This window comes from Cervus elaphus, chromosome 17 (genome assembly GCF_910594005.1).
Source record: "Cervus elaphus chromosome 17, mCerEla1.1, whole genome shotgun sequence".
NCBI lineage: Eukaryota > Metazoa > Chordata > Mammalia > Artiodactyla > Cervidae > Cervus > Cervus elaphus.
Window position 1 is genome coordinate 40,214,678 of NC_057831.1, and position 14,272 is coordinate 40,228,949.

The following is a 14,272-nucleotide window of genomic DNA, read 5'->3' on the forward strand; positions in this document are numbered from 1 at the left end:
GCTTAAATTGATTTAGGGTTGCAATCAAATTCTCTTCTAAAATATTTAAAATATCCCAATATCAGTTAAACATTTTTAGGAAAAACATTACTTCAACATTTTTGCCCTCACTGTTAATTATAACTCAGCCATATTCAGTTGAGAGTAAAGAACTGTGGATTGAAGTTTTCTTCTGATTTTGCCTAGAGGGACAAATCATGCTGACACTTTCTCATACATTTTTGTGAATCTAAATGGAAAGGTTAAAAAAAAATTGAAATTTCTGTCTCCCTTCAGTGACTTGGCTGAAGATTTAGGTCATTTAGGACAGAATATGAATTATTTTAGGGCACCATTTAATACGGTATTTCTGCTGTATGTTGAACTCGCTAAACATACATACTCGCTAAACAAGTCCAGAAAGCCTTTTTCATTGCGTCTGTGCTGGTTGACTGATGTTGCAAGGGTTGTGGATATAGAGTTTAGGCCCCAGTAACCATCATCTGAGTAAGCACAATGGAAAATTTGCTTTAAAGAATCTTGTAACAAAAGGTGTAACCAACTTTTGATTTGTAATGCTTGAATTCTCTTGAATGTTATTTCATTCTTTCTGAAATACAGGATGAGGCATGACACTACTCAGTCACAGTCTCATTGTTGGGTACTTTCTATGTAACATATGCTTTGTTTTTGTTTTTCTCAAAAGGCGTTTAAACAGAAATCACCTTCAGCTGTTTCCTGAGTTGCTGTTTCTTGGGACTTCAAAGCTATACAGGCTGTAAGTAGACAGAAATAGTTATTGTTGCTCTGTGTAGTACCTTGCGTTTTATTAAATGTATTTTGGATCTGTTTCCTTGTGCTTTCCTGGAATCTATTCACCAGTAGATTAATGGATTAAAAGTTTGCCTTTCTTTTCTTCTTTTTTTGAAACTTATGATTGGTTTTCCAGTGGTTCCAGTTCTTGTAGTTGGTTAGCATTTATTGGTTCATGTATGTGTTATTGCAGTTGTATTATTCTTTTTTGGTCTTGAGGAGGAGATTTACGTAACTTCTTTATGGAAACTTTTGATTAAGTTCTGAAGGGAAAGATTGCCACTGTGCTTCCTTTCCAGAGGAAGTTGGCAGTGTATTCTTGTAAAGTTGGGATTCTTAATGTCTGCCTTTTTTATATCATTTCTATACTCAAGTAGTCTTTATTAGTCTGGAAATACTATTATAAGGTATTTATAGAGGACTGTAAATTTCCTCTTAAATATTCCTTTTAAAGCCAGAATTCCAAACTCCATGATATGAATGACTGTAGAGGGTTTCATATCAAATACGTCATCGACTGTTAATGGAAGTATTTCTTTGAAAGGAGTGTAATGTGGGTTTTAGGCAGAATCAGTTTTTTCCTCCCTGGAATGCTTGTTCAGTGACCGAATGTGCAATGGTGAAAACACACTTTTGACAGCTCTTACAAGTAGGTTTTTAGCCATATGAATGATTTTGTGCGGATGGGAGATAAACTGCAAAGTGTTGGGGAAATTAATACAATGGTTATCAATGTTTGTGGATGTTGTGAAAAATCACTGGGATATACAGAATAAATTGCTCAGCTTGACTTCCACCTGTATGGTTGCAAAGTCCCACGTGTGGAGCTTGTGGGGAAAGTGAGGACCTTGACTTTGTAGCCAAGGCTTCATAACCTACTCGACCAGTATTGTTATCAATTCCAGAAGTAGGAAGGATCTCTTCCCACAGCCCTCCCCCACATTGTATCTCTGTTAGGATCTCTGTTAGGGCCTCCTGACACCTTGGCTCACTGTGGAGAGAATTTTCCCAGCAGGCCAAGGTAGAGCCAGTTACACACCAGGTCTTGTCTCTAGAGTCTGACTTTCCGATTCTATTCCTCTAAGGATAGCCAAAGTCGCCTAGCAGTATTTCTCTTCTGCTTTGTGTTCCCTGCTGATTAATTGGCTCAATTTAGGTAAATTTAAAAGAATCAAATAAAGAAACCTTGAGACTGCCTTTTTAACAAGAATTCTCTAAAGACTATTTTTACCAAAGACACTGGATGTAGGCTGTTATGAAGATTATGTGGATGAATATAAATTAATATTTAAGTATTTGTGCTTCGTTTCCAAGAATGGATACAGAAGTGGTTTTAATAGTATTCTACTTTCTTCCTTAACTTTTTTTTTTGATTGTGGGGATGTTGAAGAATTGATTTCAAAGCTAGTATACAATGAGTGTTATTTAATTAATTTGCTACTTTGCTAACAATGTGCATCTAAAACAATCCACATTGTCTAGAAAATTGTCTGTTTTCTATGTGGCTGTGAAGATACAATTTAAATGGAATGATTGGTACAGCTAGAATTAAAATTGTTAAGCTGAAGAGGGGAAAATGTAGGAAATAACTTTAACACTGTCCCTGAGAAACTAGAATGTTTGATTTTTAGTTGGAAAGTATTTGGATTAATTTTCTTTGGGTGGTATAATCTAGTGCAGAATCCCCTATCAGCAGATCATGTTCTGTTTAGCATTTGCCTCCTTTGACAATACCATGTAGTGGGCCAAAGGTTTTTCACTTATGTTATATTATGATTTTATAACCTTATGAAGTTACTTTTTGGAAGAGACAACTTTATATCCTTAAGTGAATGAAAGAAACAGAACCCATGAAACTCTAAGGCAACATCTTCTAGTGAGTTAAAAGCATGTTAAAAAATGGGGAAAACGGGCAGCTAGAAAATGAGTTATAATGTGCCTGTTTGGCTCAAAGGATTTCCCCTGGGAAGTAATGGAAGATAAAATTTTGTTTCTGATGTGGGTCTATAAGGACTCAAATGCTTTGATTTTCCTTAAGTTAGAGCTTGATGGCTTTGTGTTCAATATTGACTGGGATTTGACACCTGACATAGACACTGGATACCCATGAAAACTTAAGAGGTGTACATTTTTTCTGCCTCAGAAAACAGGAATCTATCTTCTTTTGAGTTGAGGCACTGTTGTCTCACCCGAATTAGATGTAGTGGATGGTTAACAATGATCTTTTTCTTGAGAGGAAAGTTATCAGCTACATGTGACCAATTTTTTATGATGATGATCACTAAATGAATTAAACCACCACCAGTAAGAGTATGTAATAAATAAAGGAACAAAAGCTTGTGAAGTTAACTCCCTGGCTAGTGTAATTTCCAAGAAGATGGGTTCAAGTTCAAGTATTCTTCATATGATACAGGTGCCTAGTAGCTAACCCGAAACAAATGTTCTAACAGATGGAAAAATCTGCACAGATCTACATGCAAAAATTGTCCTTTAAAATCTTCTTTTAAAAATGAACTTTTATTTCACAAGAAGGATAAGTGACAGGACAAAGGATACAGGATTTTGGACAAGCAGTATGTTGGGAGAGGGAAAATTTGACTGGTGGCTAATTTGCATATTAAGTGAGCTACTGTTGCCCACCATATAATGGCAACCCACTCCAGTATTCTTGCCTGGAAAATTCTGTGAACAGAGGAGCCTGGTGGGTTACAGTCTATGGCATCACAAAGAGGCAGACACGACTGAGTGACTGAGTACACACACACACACAATTGCCCTACTCTATAATTTAGTAGAGCCATATTCATCTAGAATTCCTGAAAGAAACAAATTTAGAATTTATTATCTCTAGTTCTTTTCCTAACTTATTTTATATTTTACCGTTACTTAATACTGTTGTTTCTGGATACGTAATCGATGAAAAACTTACTTATTTTCATAGTTCACACAATGGTTTTTATCATTGTTTGCTTAGATTAAATCTAGTCTGTTCCACTGGACATTATACAGATTTTCTTTGTGCTTCTGTAAGGAATAATCACCATTTGACTCTTGGCTGAAAATGAGATGCCAGGTGAAGAAGCACACATGTGTTTTTTTAAAACTCTAAATGCAATATAAAAGAAAAGGAGGGTACACTGTATATGAATTATGATTCGACACGGTTAGTTGCTGCTAGCGGCCAAATATGCTTTTCCTTTGCTGTCTGCTCCAATTTCTCTTTGGACGGGTTGAGAGAGCACTCCGTGTTCAGGTCAAGATGTTTGCTCAGAAATAGTAGTACAGTTGCAGCTGTGTGTGCTGGAGCAGGAGACTAGTTTAAATAGCATTACCATTTATCCAGTCCATTAACAGAACTCTGTAAAATAATACCAACTCTGCATAAACTACAGGACAGTGTAATAAAATTACAAGCACTTGTTGACAGATGGGAAGTGTAAGTAAAGAAGAAAGAAAAGTGAAGGGCCATAGGTTGGAGGTTAAAAGAGACAGTACATAGTTTTCTTACTTATGGCGATTCTCCATCCTCTCACTTGGCTCCTCCTCGAAAACCAGGATTGCTTTTTGTTATCAGTTTATTAAGAGTGGAGAACATGATTTTCAGAGCAATTCAGAGTGGGTTAACTGACAGAAGTACAGTGACGTTTGAAATGGTTGCTTATGATGGAAATTTATGAGTAGCATATACAAATCTTCCTGAAAAGTATAACCTTTATGGTGACTTGCCAGTGAGTGATTCACACTTTTCGGCCTGAGTTTGCAGCTCCTCATCTGGGCTCATTAGAGAGGCATTTCATTGGTAGTTCTGTGGTTAAGCATTTGGTTATAAATATTTGTTTTGTGGTTTTCAGTTTATTTCTTTGAGTATTATTATATTTACCCAGACTTCTAACATAAGCTTAAGTAGCCAAACCACGTTGCAGAAACTCATTTTTCACTTGTATCTCTTGAGACAAAACAAAGCTAACAAATGAAAATAAATACATAGGTTCCAGTGATTCATTTTTTCTGCTCCTTTAAATGAAAACTCTTTATTTCTAGTTAACAAGTGGTGTTTCCCTTGTGAGCTTTGGAGCCACTAAATTATCTAGCATTATAAGTAGTAGTATTAAAGCCAAGGACTCTTTTTATGGCCTAGTGACTCCTTACCTGAGATAAACAGATTTTGAGCAATAAATTCAATTGGTCAGGTCACAATTCATTTGCTGTCAGATAGGATCTCAGATTCTCCAAATTGTTTTTCTGATGATAATTATTACAGTTCTTTAAGAGAAAAAATTTCTATTAAATTAAAAATTAATTTGGGAAAGATAACGAATATATGATGAAGCTGCCCTTCCTTTCCTTTCCTTTCTTATAGAAGGAGCCTTGGCTTTTGATTTTGGTTTTGAGGAGTTACAAGAGTAAGTATGCTTAATGTTATAAAGATCTAGATAATTCAGAAAACTAGAAAAGTGGGAGTATAAATTATTCATGATCTCCCCGCTCAGATATAACCACTAGTATACTTGTCTATTGTTAGTAGATTAGTTTTCTTTTTCTGTAATTATGCATATAAATACTGCTGTACATGCAGTACAAATATATTTTTTTAAATATCCTCAGGGTTTAGTATAAAGCTTGACCTTTAGAAAGCTCTCAGTAAGTGTTTGATGTATTAAATTAAATCTCCGTTGGGTTCAGGGTTTGTAACTTGAATGAGCAAACAGTAGCACTGGGAAGGCATTATGAATAATGGGGAACCAAATTAAATTTAAAGGATACCTTGGTTCATTAATGTTTGTCCCCTTAGGTTTTCTAAACATTGAAGTGTCTATTGGTATGCACTGACAAATCAAAATGATGTTTTCCACCTAAGCAAAAATATCCTAATTTACTATAATACTATACTTGTATAGAACTACCACTGCACCCCTCCCCCCCGCCCCTGTTCTCTGATGCCAATTAAGTCTCAGGATTCTTGGATTCCAAGATAAAAGCAGAAGACAGCCCTGCTGCCTGTGTCAGAATTCCTCCTGAGTTAATTTCTGCCAGCTCTGATTAAAGTGCGGGTTCCTGGAGGTGTCAGGTGTGTAGTTTCTTGCTTCATTTTACTCTTGGCCTGTTTGGCCCCTGCCGCAGTAAATCCAGCGGTGGTAATGCAGGAATTGCAGGTTACAGTTGCCACGGTTACCACTGTCCCGCCAGATCGACATCATTACTCATCTAGGGAGCTGTCATCATAGCTGCCTCCCATCTCTGGTGCCGAGACTGCCAGAAAGCTTAAGATGCAGAGAATGAAACTTCTTCAAGATGGTGTGTCTGTGTCATCATTTGATGCAAGGATACACTGTTTGTATCGTTAACACTGACACCTATCTAAGGGGAACAGATTGATTCTTTATCTTTGAAAACAAAGAACCTGTATGAGAGATAACATTTAGGAAAGTGTTAACTGTCAGTGATTAAAAACCCCAAGTCCCTTATTATTTATTAAGTAGTGTATTAATTATTATTGGGCCCAAGGGACTCTCTTCTTGCTACTTAAAAAGCAGAGATATATAAGTAGTATTTAAAAATATTACTGTTATATGACAAAAGGTTTGTTTTTAAGAGGTAGACCAAACTCTTCATAGGCTGTTACCTGGACACACTTCAGAGTAGCCCCTCTCTCTTGCCATGAAAAAAAAAGCAAGCCATTGAACAGGGCTTACTTGTGTTTTTGTTTTTAAGTCAACGTGCCATAGTATGATTTAGAAGTTATAAAAACAATGAAGATTAAGATTTTTTGGATATTTTTGCCAGGCCTCCCATGGGAAGTTTTTACTTTAAAGGGATCTAATAGAAGACTTTTGCTGGAGAACGTCAGAAATTGGCAGGCTTCTGCTGTTGCCAGAGTAGATTTTTTGGGTGTGAAATCCGCAGCATAGTTCCTGGCGTAGGAACGTCAAGTGCAGGAAGGTCTTTCCCACTCAAGTGCACTTGTTTAAATAGTTGCTTCCCCAAATGTAAATGTTTCTGTTTCCACCAGCAAATACTCATGGTTTGCCAGTGAGTGTAAATACTGTGAATACTGTGATCCATGCCGAGGAGAAAACTGCCATGGTGTGTGGCCCACATAATATGTGGCATTTGTGGACCTCAGCCATTACTAACTTCTGACCTGTAATATGTAGATTAAAGCCTTCGGAGTTCATGGAGACTGAGTGTGTTTTTCTGAAAGATGAATTTAAGTATATGGTTTTCATGTCAAAAAGATTTTGAACACATATCAGGAGGGAATATTTTAAAATTTGATTGTAAATCATAAAATTGCCGCTGCAATCTCAAGATTATAATTTAGTGACTGAAGTTTATGTAAGTATTAATTCTCGAGTAAGTGACCATAAGGTATTCGTTCTGTTGAGCTAATTTTATTGTATGTACATTACATTTTGAGATACTGAAATCTATTTTGCGAGAAATATATTTTACTAATATTGTAAAATACTAGTGTTTAAATGCCTACTCAGATGTTAGTGCTTTGCTATCTTTGTAAATCAATGGACACTTCTGGAGCAAAGGTTTCTTTTCTATAAAATAGGGATGACATTTATCTCCTGGGAATATATCAAGTCACAATATAGATTCTATATTCAAAAGAACATTGTCAACTTTCTGGTCTGATAGAATTGCTTGTGGAGTTCTCGTCCTCTCAGTGTAAAATGGGACGAAGTAATAGTCACACAGATGTCCTTGCAAGTTGCCCACAGTCAGAACTTTCATGTTTCTTCTTGCATTTATTCTTAGTGTAATAACACAGGCATAAGCATAACCACGTTAACTTTTTAAGCAGATTAGCATAAAATGTGCATTTGCACCATTCCATTTCTCCTTACTTGGCAACACAAGGTATATTAAGGCCAGAATGTTCTTAATGAGATCTCTTACCTGCTTCCAGTTGATGATTCATATAACTTAAAAATTCTTATATAAAATGAATCAAGGATAGAAAAAGAGGCTGTGACTCAGGAACTATTTATGTTAGTTCACATAGTAAATTGTTATTTTGATGATGTGTTGTCCTGAATAACAAAATGAAGGAAAAATACAATCCAGTTGGAAAATGCTGAGTAAACTCCTTAAGGCATAGATAAACTCTTTCGGAAGTTATTCAGAAGATTTATTGCATTGCTAAAGTACATTTTTATCACTAACTAAAATTTCAGTTTAAAAACAATATAAGAGAAGCGTTCCATTGAGCTTATTCAAAGTATGATTTGACCTGTGAAACATCCTGCCACCTTTACATAAGCTGCATTGTGATATTCAATGGATTTTTAGACTAAGCATTTTGTCAAAATGCAGTTCAAATTGCAAGCTGTTTAGCACTTTGCATTTAAACGATGATTGATAGTGAAATAGGTTTGAGCCAGAAGTTATTTTTGTTTTGTTTTTATTGTAACTCCAATTCTTTTTATATGTACATAAGCTTTGCCCTCAGATGAAAGTGGTATATGTCCTCTTCATTACCCACAACCAAGTTAATTGCTATCAAGAAGTTGTTTAAAGAGAATTATCCTTAAAACACTTGATAAATTGTGATATGAGAAACTTGGGGCAACAGTTTAAGCTTAAACTCTAGAGAGGGAAGAAATGAAGAGTAAAAAGTCCAGTCTTTGGTGGGACCTGTGGTCTAGGGAATAGCATAGTGGAGTGAAATGTTATTAAGAGAACATCTGTGCCTCTTGAAATGTCCCCAAATGAATGTGAACAGCTAAGTATGGCAACTTGATTTAAGTGTTAAAAAAAAAAACAACTTAAAGAAAAGAGAAATAAATAAGTCTGGAAACAGAATGGGAAGATAGCTTTGCCCCGTCATGATAGGTTTCTTCTACTAGTGAAAGATTAAAGCTTGAAGTATGTGAATAGCTGAGAACAGCACAGAGGAAGGTTGATTGCTTCCCCTCCAACAGTTCCAATTGATTGAAAAAAGCCTAATTTAAAGTTCTGTTTGTTCTATGTCTTAAACCATCAGAATTCTCTTTTAGGACCAGAGGAATGCTCTGGAGGAAAAGAATCCAAGGATAAAAAGTCATTGCAAGCCAACAATTGTTCCTAATCCTCACAAAATGCTGGAGAAATTAAATTTATTCTTTATTGCTCCAAGTGTTACCTAGGTCACTGGGCGATGGGAAAATTGCGCTGCAAGTGGAGTAGGAGCAAGCTTTGTTTTGTGTCGAGATGCTTAACCTTAGACACGACAAGGCATCTTAGAATGTGGTGGGAACTTGGTTCAGAGCATTAACACCGAGACTTTTATTACCCCGGATTTATAATAGGCTGTGCTGTCAGGAGATGAAAATGTTGTGTTTACATTGCAGTGTTAAATGATCATTTAATTAACACCTAAGGAAAAAAAGTTGTGAAATTCTTAGCAGCTTTTATTGTTGGTTTCCTGGGAGGTTTTAATATCCGAGTTTCATTGAGATTTCTTTTTTGTTAGTAGAGACACAAAAGACATTATACACTTTTTAAGGAAGACAAACAGTTTAACCTTGACCCTTTCTCCCCTAAAATATTAATTTAAATTACATTTTAAATCTGGTGTGCTTATTTAAAAAGTTTCTAGATTCAGATCTTAAAAATATGTCTTAAACACTTTATTTCTGCGTAAACATCTGTCGTTTAAATATTAGTTAATTTACATTCTAAACTTTCTGCTGTAGAACATTGGAAACTGCCTATTAGTTTATGTGAAGTGTAATACATTTATAATACTAACTATATATGCATTATACATCTTTCAAGCTACACTGTAGTTACATTGTTTTTTTTTAAGAATCAGTGTCAAAATAGGTAATCATTTTCAAGCAAATTTTATGACAAAAAAGGTACACTGTTATTATATTAGCATCGTTATTTAGTTAGAGATCATTACTATCATATGATGCAAAAGGTTTATATATAAACAGTAGAAAGAATGAGAGTGTTAGTATGAAAATTCAAATTAACTTCATTAATTGCTAAAAGATTGATATTATCAAATGCCTTCATTTATCCTTGATCTTTTATAAATACAATTACCTAAAAAAGAGTGGTCTTCAGACAAATTGATAACACTTGGAAAATATAGGGCAGTTGTCAAGGGCAGCTGAATACTCAGTAACACTTTTTTTCTAAAACTATTATTAAAATTTATATCTGTTACTCCTCTCATTTTATCTAGATATGCAACTTCGTATTCGGACTTGTGAAGTACTTTAAAATATTTACTAAGTTACTTGCTATTAAAGTGAAATCTTTCTTAACTTTTCCATAAATGATTATACCATAATAGTGTAGTTTTTTTAAGTACACTGCTTTTATTCATACTGAAACTAATAATGTTTATTCCCATTTTTTAAAGTTTAAATTCAAGTGCCTCAGGATAAAACCTGCTTTCTGTATTATTCATGGTAAAAGAGTGCAAGGAGTATTGAATGTTATTGAAATCTCTTAATAGAAAGCCCTGCTTTGAACTGAGAATTATATTCTCATTCACAAAATACTACCGAGCATTACGTAGGCACTTTGTACAGTGTTATGTTCTTTCTCTACTTCTATCAAGTTTCAGCATTTCTCTAAAACTTTTTTTTTTAACTCACACTGAGTTGTTTTTTTTTTTTCCTTCCCAAAGCTGTTTCTCCATCCAGAGTCTAGTAACAAAACCCCTTAAGTAGGAATACTACTTTAAATGTTATCTCCTTTATATATACCCACCTTTTGACTTGAGGTAGTTAAAAACACAAAGTGCTCAGAAGTTAAAAAGTATGAAAGAGAAAGAGAAGAGTGACAGTATCTGGTTACTTAACATACTAGATGATTATTATATTCTGTATGATATAGTTCATTCTACCAGTTGAAATTCCAAGCCAGATAGGTGTTGTGTGCAGATGTGTGTGTGTGTGTATGTGTGTGTGCATGTGGTTGGAAATGGGGATACTGAGAACTAGGGAAACAGCTATTTTGTGAATGCTCAAAAATGTTTGAAGAGTAAATATGTAGAGAAATCATGGGAAATTTCATTTAACAGATAAATATGTTGTTTTTACATTAAAAAAGCAATGATATGCTCTTATATTGAAAACAAGTCAGTGTTAAAATTTTATGCATTAGTTATTTAGAATCTCTAACTTGAAACCAATAAAAAAGATTTCAGGATTTATTTTAGATAAAGTTTCAAAGTTTGCTTCTTAAAAAACAGGAGTAACTTATCTAAATGCAAACAATTAACTGTATGTAACAAATATGTTTTGTAGTCATTCCATTGAAACCATTGCATGCAAGAGATTGGAAGATATAATATCTAGAAGTACTCTAGTCCACTCTGTAGGGATTAGGGAGTTAAAATTTTAACTTCCCTTTTGCATGAAACTCTCTTGCCGGACTTTCAGTACCCAGGACAATCCAGTTCTGCATTATCACTTTAGCTTTCCCATGCCTGTCACAACGTATATGCTGTGTCCCAGGCAAGCAGATTTTCCTGTTAATGATTGGACATTCCCAGCACATTTTTGGATTCCTTCCTTGCTTCCAGTTTAGAGTAGCAAGATTACCATCCTCATGTAAGCCTCACCTCCTCTATCAAACCTTTCTCAACTGCTTTAGTTACCTCTATGATCATTAATTATATTGTAGTGGTTCTGAGTACAGACTGTTGACTCAGACTGCCAGAGTTTGAATCATTTAATGGGTAAACTTGGGAATGTCACTCAATTTCCTGCCCTGTGCCCTGGTTCTCCTTGTAAAATGAGGATGATGGTTAGAACTTACTACATGGGAATGTTGTATAGAATAAGTTACTCACTACATGAACAAAGCTTAATATGATGTATGACAATAGTTAAGTGCTCAGTATTGTTTTTATTTTTTGATGTTTATTATTTAAGCCGCCATGTTTATTACCCGCCTCACATAATGTGGTCTTGGGTATTATATTCTATTAATAATGTGTGTGAGCTTTGCCAAGACTCCTGTCTTATATTTGTCTTTGTTTTATATATAGCATTTAGCCTAGTGCAGTTTGACTAAGAAACACTTTCCAAGTGAATCCTTGATGGAACTTAGCCTGAAAAAGACACTAACAGTAGTTTGAATTTGGAATGAAATATAAAATATGTGAATCATAAGTCCAAAAACATACTAGTTATATTCCTGAATCTGCTATTCACTAGCTGCAGATGCTAAGCAAAGGTACTTGATTTGAGGACCAGTTTTTTGGGATTCCCCGGTGGCCCAGATGGTAGAGTCCTCCTGCCATGCAGAGCACCTGGGTTTGACCCCTGGATGGGCAGATCCCCTGGAAAGGGGAATGGCTACCCACTCCAGTATTCGTGCCTGGAAAATTCCATGGACAGAGGAGCCTGGTGGGCTACAAATCCATGGGCACACAAAGAGTTGGACACGACTCAGTGACTAACACTTTTTTCCTTGGCTTGTAAAAGTATTTGGTAGTTCAGGTAAAAGAGGGACAAGAATTTAGCATAAGGCCTCCTGGTGGCTAAGCTGGTAACGGATCCACCTACAGTGCTGGAGACCTGGGTTCTGTCCTTGGGTTGGGAAGATCCCCTGGAGAAGGAAACGGCTACCTGCTTCAGTATTCTGGCCTGGAGAATTCCATGGACTATACAGTCCATGGGGTTGCAAAGAGTTGGACACGACTGAGCGAGTTTCACATTCACATTCTCCTGGTCTCTAGGAAATGCACAGACATAACTGAAGGAAGAAGAGGAAATAAAAATATATAAAAATGTGTGGAGAACTCCTCAGACTACTTGTAAGAATTGTAATGGTAGAATTATTCATGTAATAAACCAGGAATTAGATGAGGAAATTGTGGATGAATGATTTTGAGATTGTTCTCTTTCCTATTAGCAATTAAAAAAAAATAAAAGCAGTTTCTGTGTTAAACAAATATAACCTGCTTACATTTTGCATGACTTTGCTATTAAATGTAAATTGTTTGAAGACTTAGGTTAAAAAAAACAGAAAACAATTGGAGGAAATTTGATGGTTATGCAGTATTAAGTGACTATCCTGATACATGCTGCTGCTGCTGCTAAGTCGCTTCAGTCGTGTCCAACTCTGTGCGACCCCATAGGCGGCAGCCCACCAGGCTCCCCCGTCCCTGGGATTCTCCAGGCAAGAACACTGGAGTGGGTTGCCATTTCCTTCTCCAATCCTGATACATGATAATCCCTCAATAGGAGGTAAGTGGTATATAACTGAAGTAATTTCAATATTCTTCTGTCCCTCAAACATCACAACTGACAGCATGAGGAAATGAATTAAAAATAAACAAGGCAAATCAAGGAAGAATAATGGTGGACATAGGTTTTTATGTTCATATTTGTGTTATAATCTTTTAATTTTAGCAGGTTTGTGAGCTGGTATCTTCATTTTCTGTAATTCGCCCTACTAAATGCATTGTGCACCCTGGACAATTAATTTTCCTTATATTTTGAGAAGATTAGAATGTATAGCGCCTGAATATCCTGAAGGCGACTGAAATCTGGAGTCTGTTTCTGAAAGACAGATTCCCTCTCAGGGTTGGTGTGGTTTTTCTTTCCTTCTCTTTAAAGGAGAATGAATTCCGCACCTAATGAATAGTTTCAAGAAAAGTTGTTAATCAGGTACTCCAAGTGACCACCCTGGATTCTTCTTTTATTACAGAGAGGAACGTGATGGAATGAGAAAGCAACATAGTTATATTTGATAAAAGGAAATACCTTTTTTCCTTTCCCCACCCACCATGTAATCCTCTAGAATTTAGTTGACACTGGAAGTTACTGCAGCAAATAGTGTGTTTGAAAAAAACCAAGTTGGAGGAACAAGACTAATACTTGTAACTACAATAATTACATTAAAAATCACAAAGTGTATCACTCAGCTTATTTCAGGGCAAGGTTTTCACATGAAAGGGTCTTGGGAGAATTTTTCTTTTATTCCGGTCAATTTAACAATGAAGTATTGCACAGTGGGCAGTGCCATTGTTATCAACATTATTTTTTGTTCTTTTCTGGGTTGTTGGATATCACTCTGTTGCCTGAGATGGGATACTAGATCAAAATCAGATGAAGGACTTAAGTTAAATATGACAGAGGGGCAAAAGAGGAACTATACATATAATGGAATGTTATTAAAATGGACAGATGTTATTTTTCAACTCTTTCCCGTTCAAAAACCATACATTAAAGAGAGAATAATGATATAAATCAATAATAATACAGTCCAGATATTGCTTTATTTTCTAAATTAAATGATCAAGTTGAATAACTGTAAGTAAACATGTTTTGCTAGAGGTTTAGTTATTTCTAAATAAATGCTATATCCCTATCATCAGTGTGATATCTGTTGCAAGGTACTTGCTGTCATTGTATTTTTATAAGATAATTCAGATTTAGATCTTTTCTAACTAGAGCTCTTCTCCCCGGTTCTCAAGCGTATATTATGTTAGTGCCTTGTATTTATGGCTCTGCTG

General features: G+C 35.5%; 1 protein-coding gene across 2 annotated transcripts in view; it reads left to right on the forward strand.

Annotated features, from left to right (window-relative positions):
• Window positions 1-14,272, forward strand: part of SLIT2 (slit guidance ligand 2) — a 386,076-nt gene that overhangs the window by 14,859 nt on the left and 356,945 nt on the right. For both annotated transcript variants that reach the window (XM_043871492.1, XM_043871493.1), the window contains exon 4: window positions 686-757. In XM_043871492.1, the coding sequence (XP_043727427.1) occupies window positions 686-757 (72 nt within the window). The remainder of the gene's footprint in view (window positions 1-685; window positions 758-14,272) is intronic.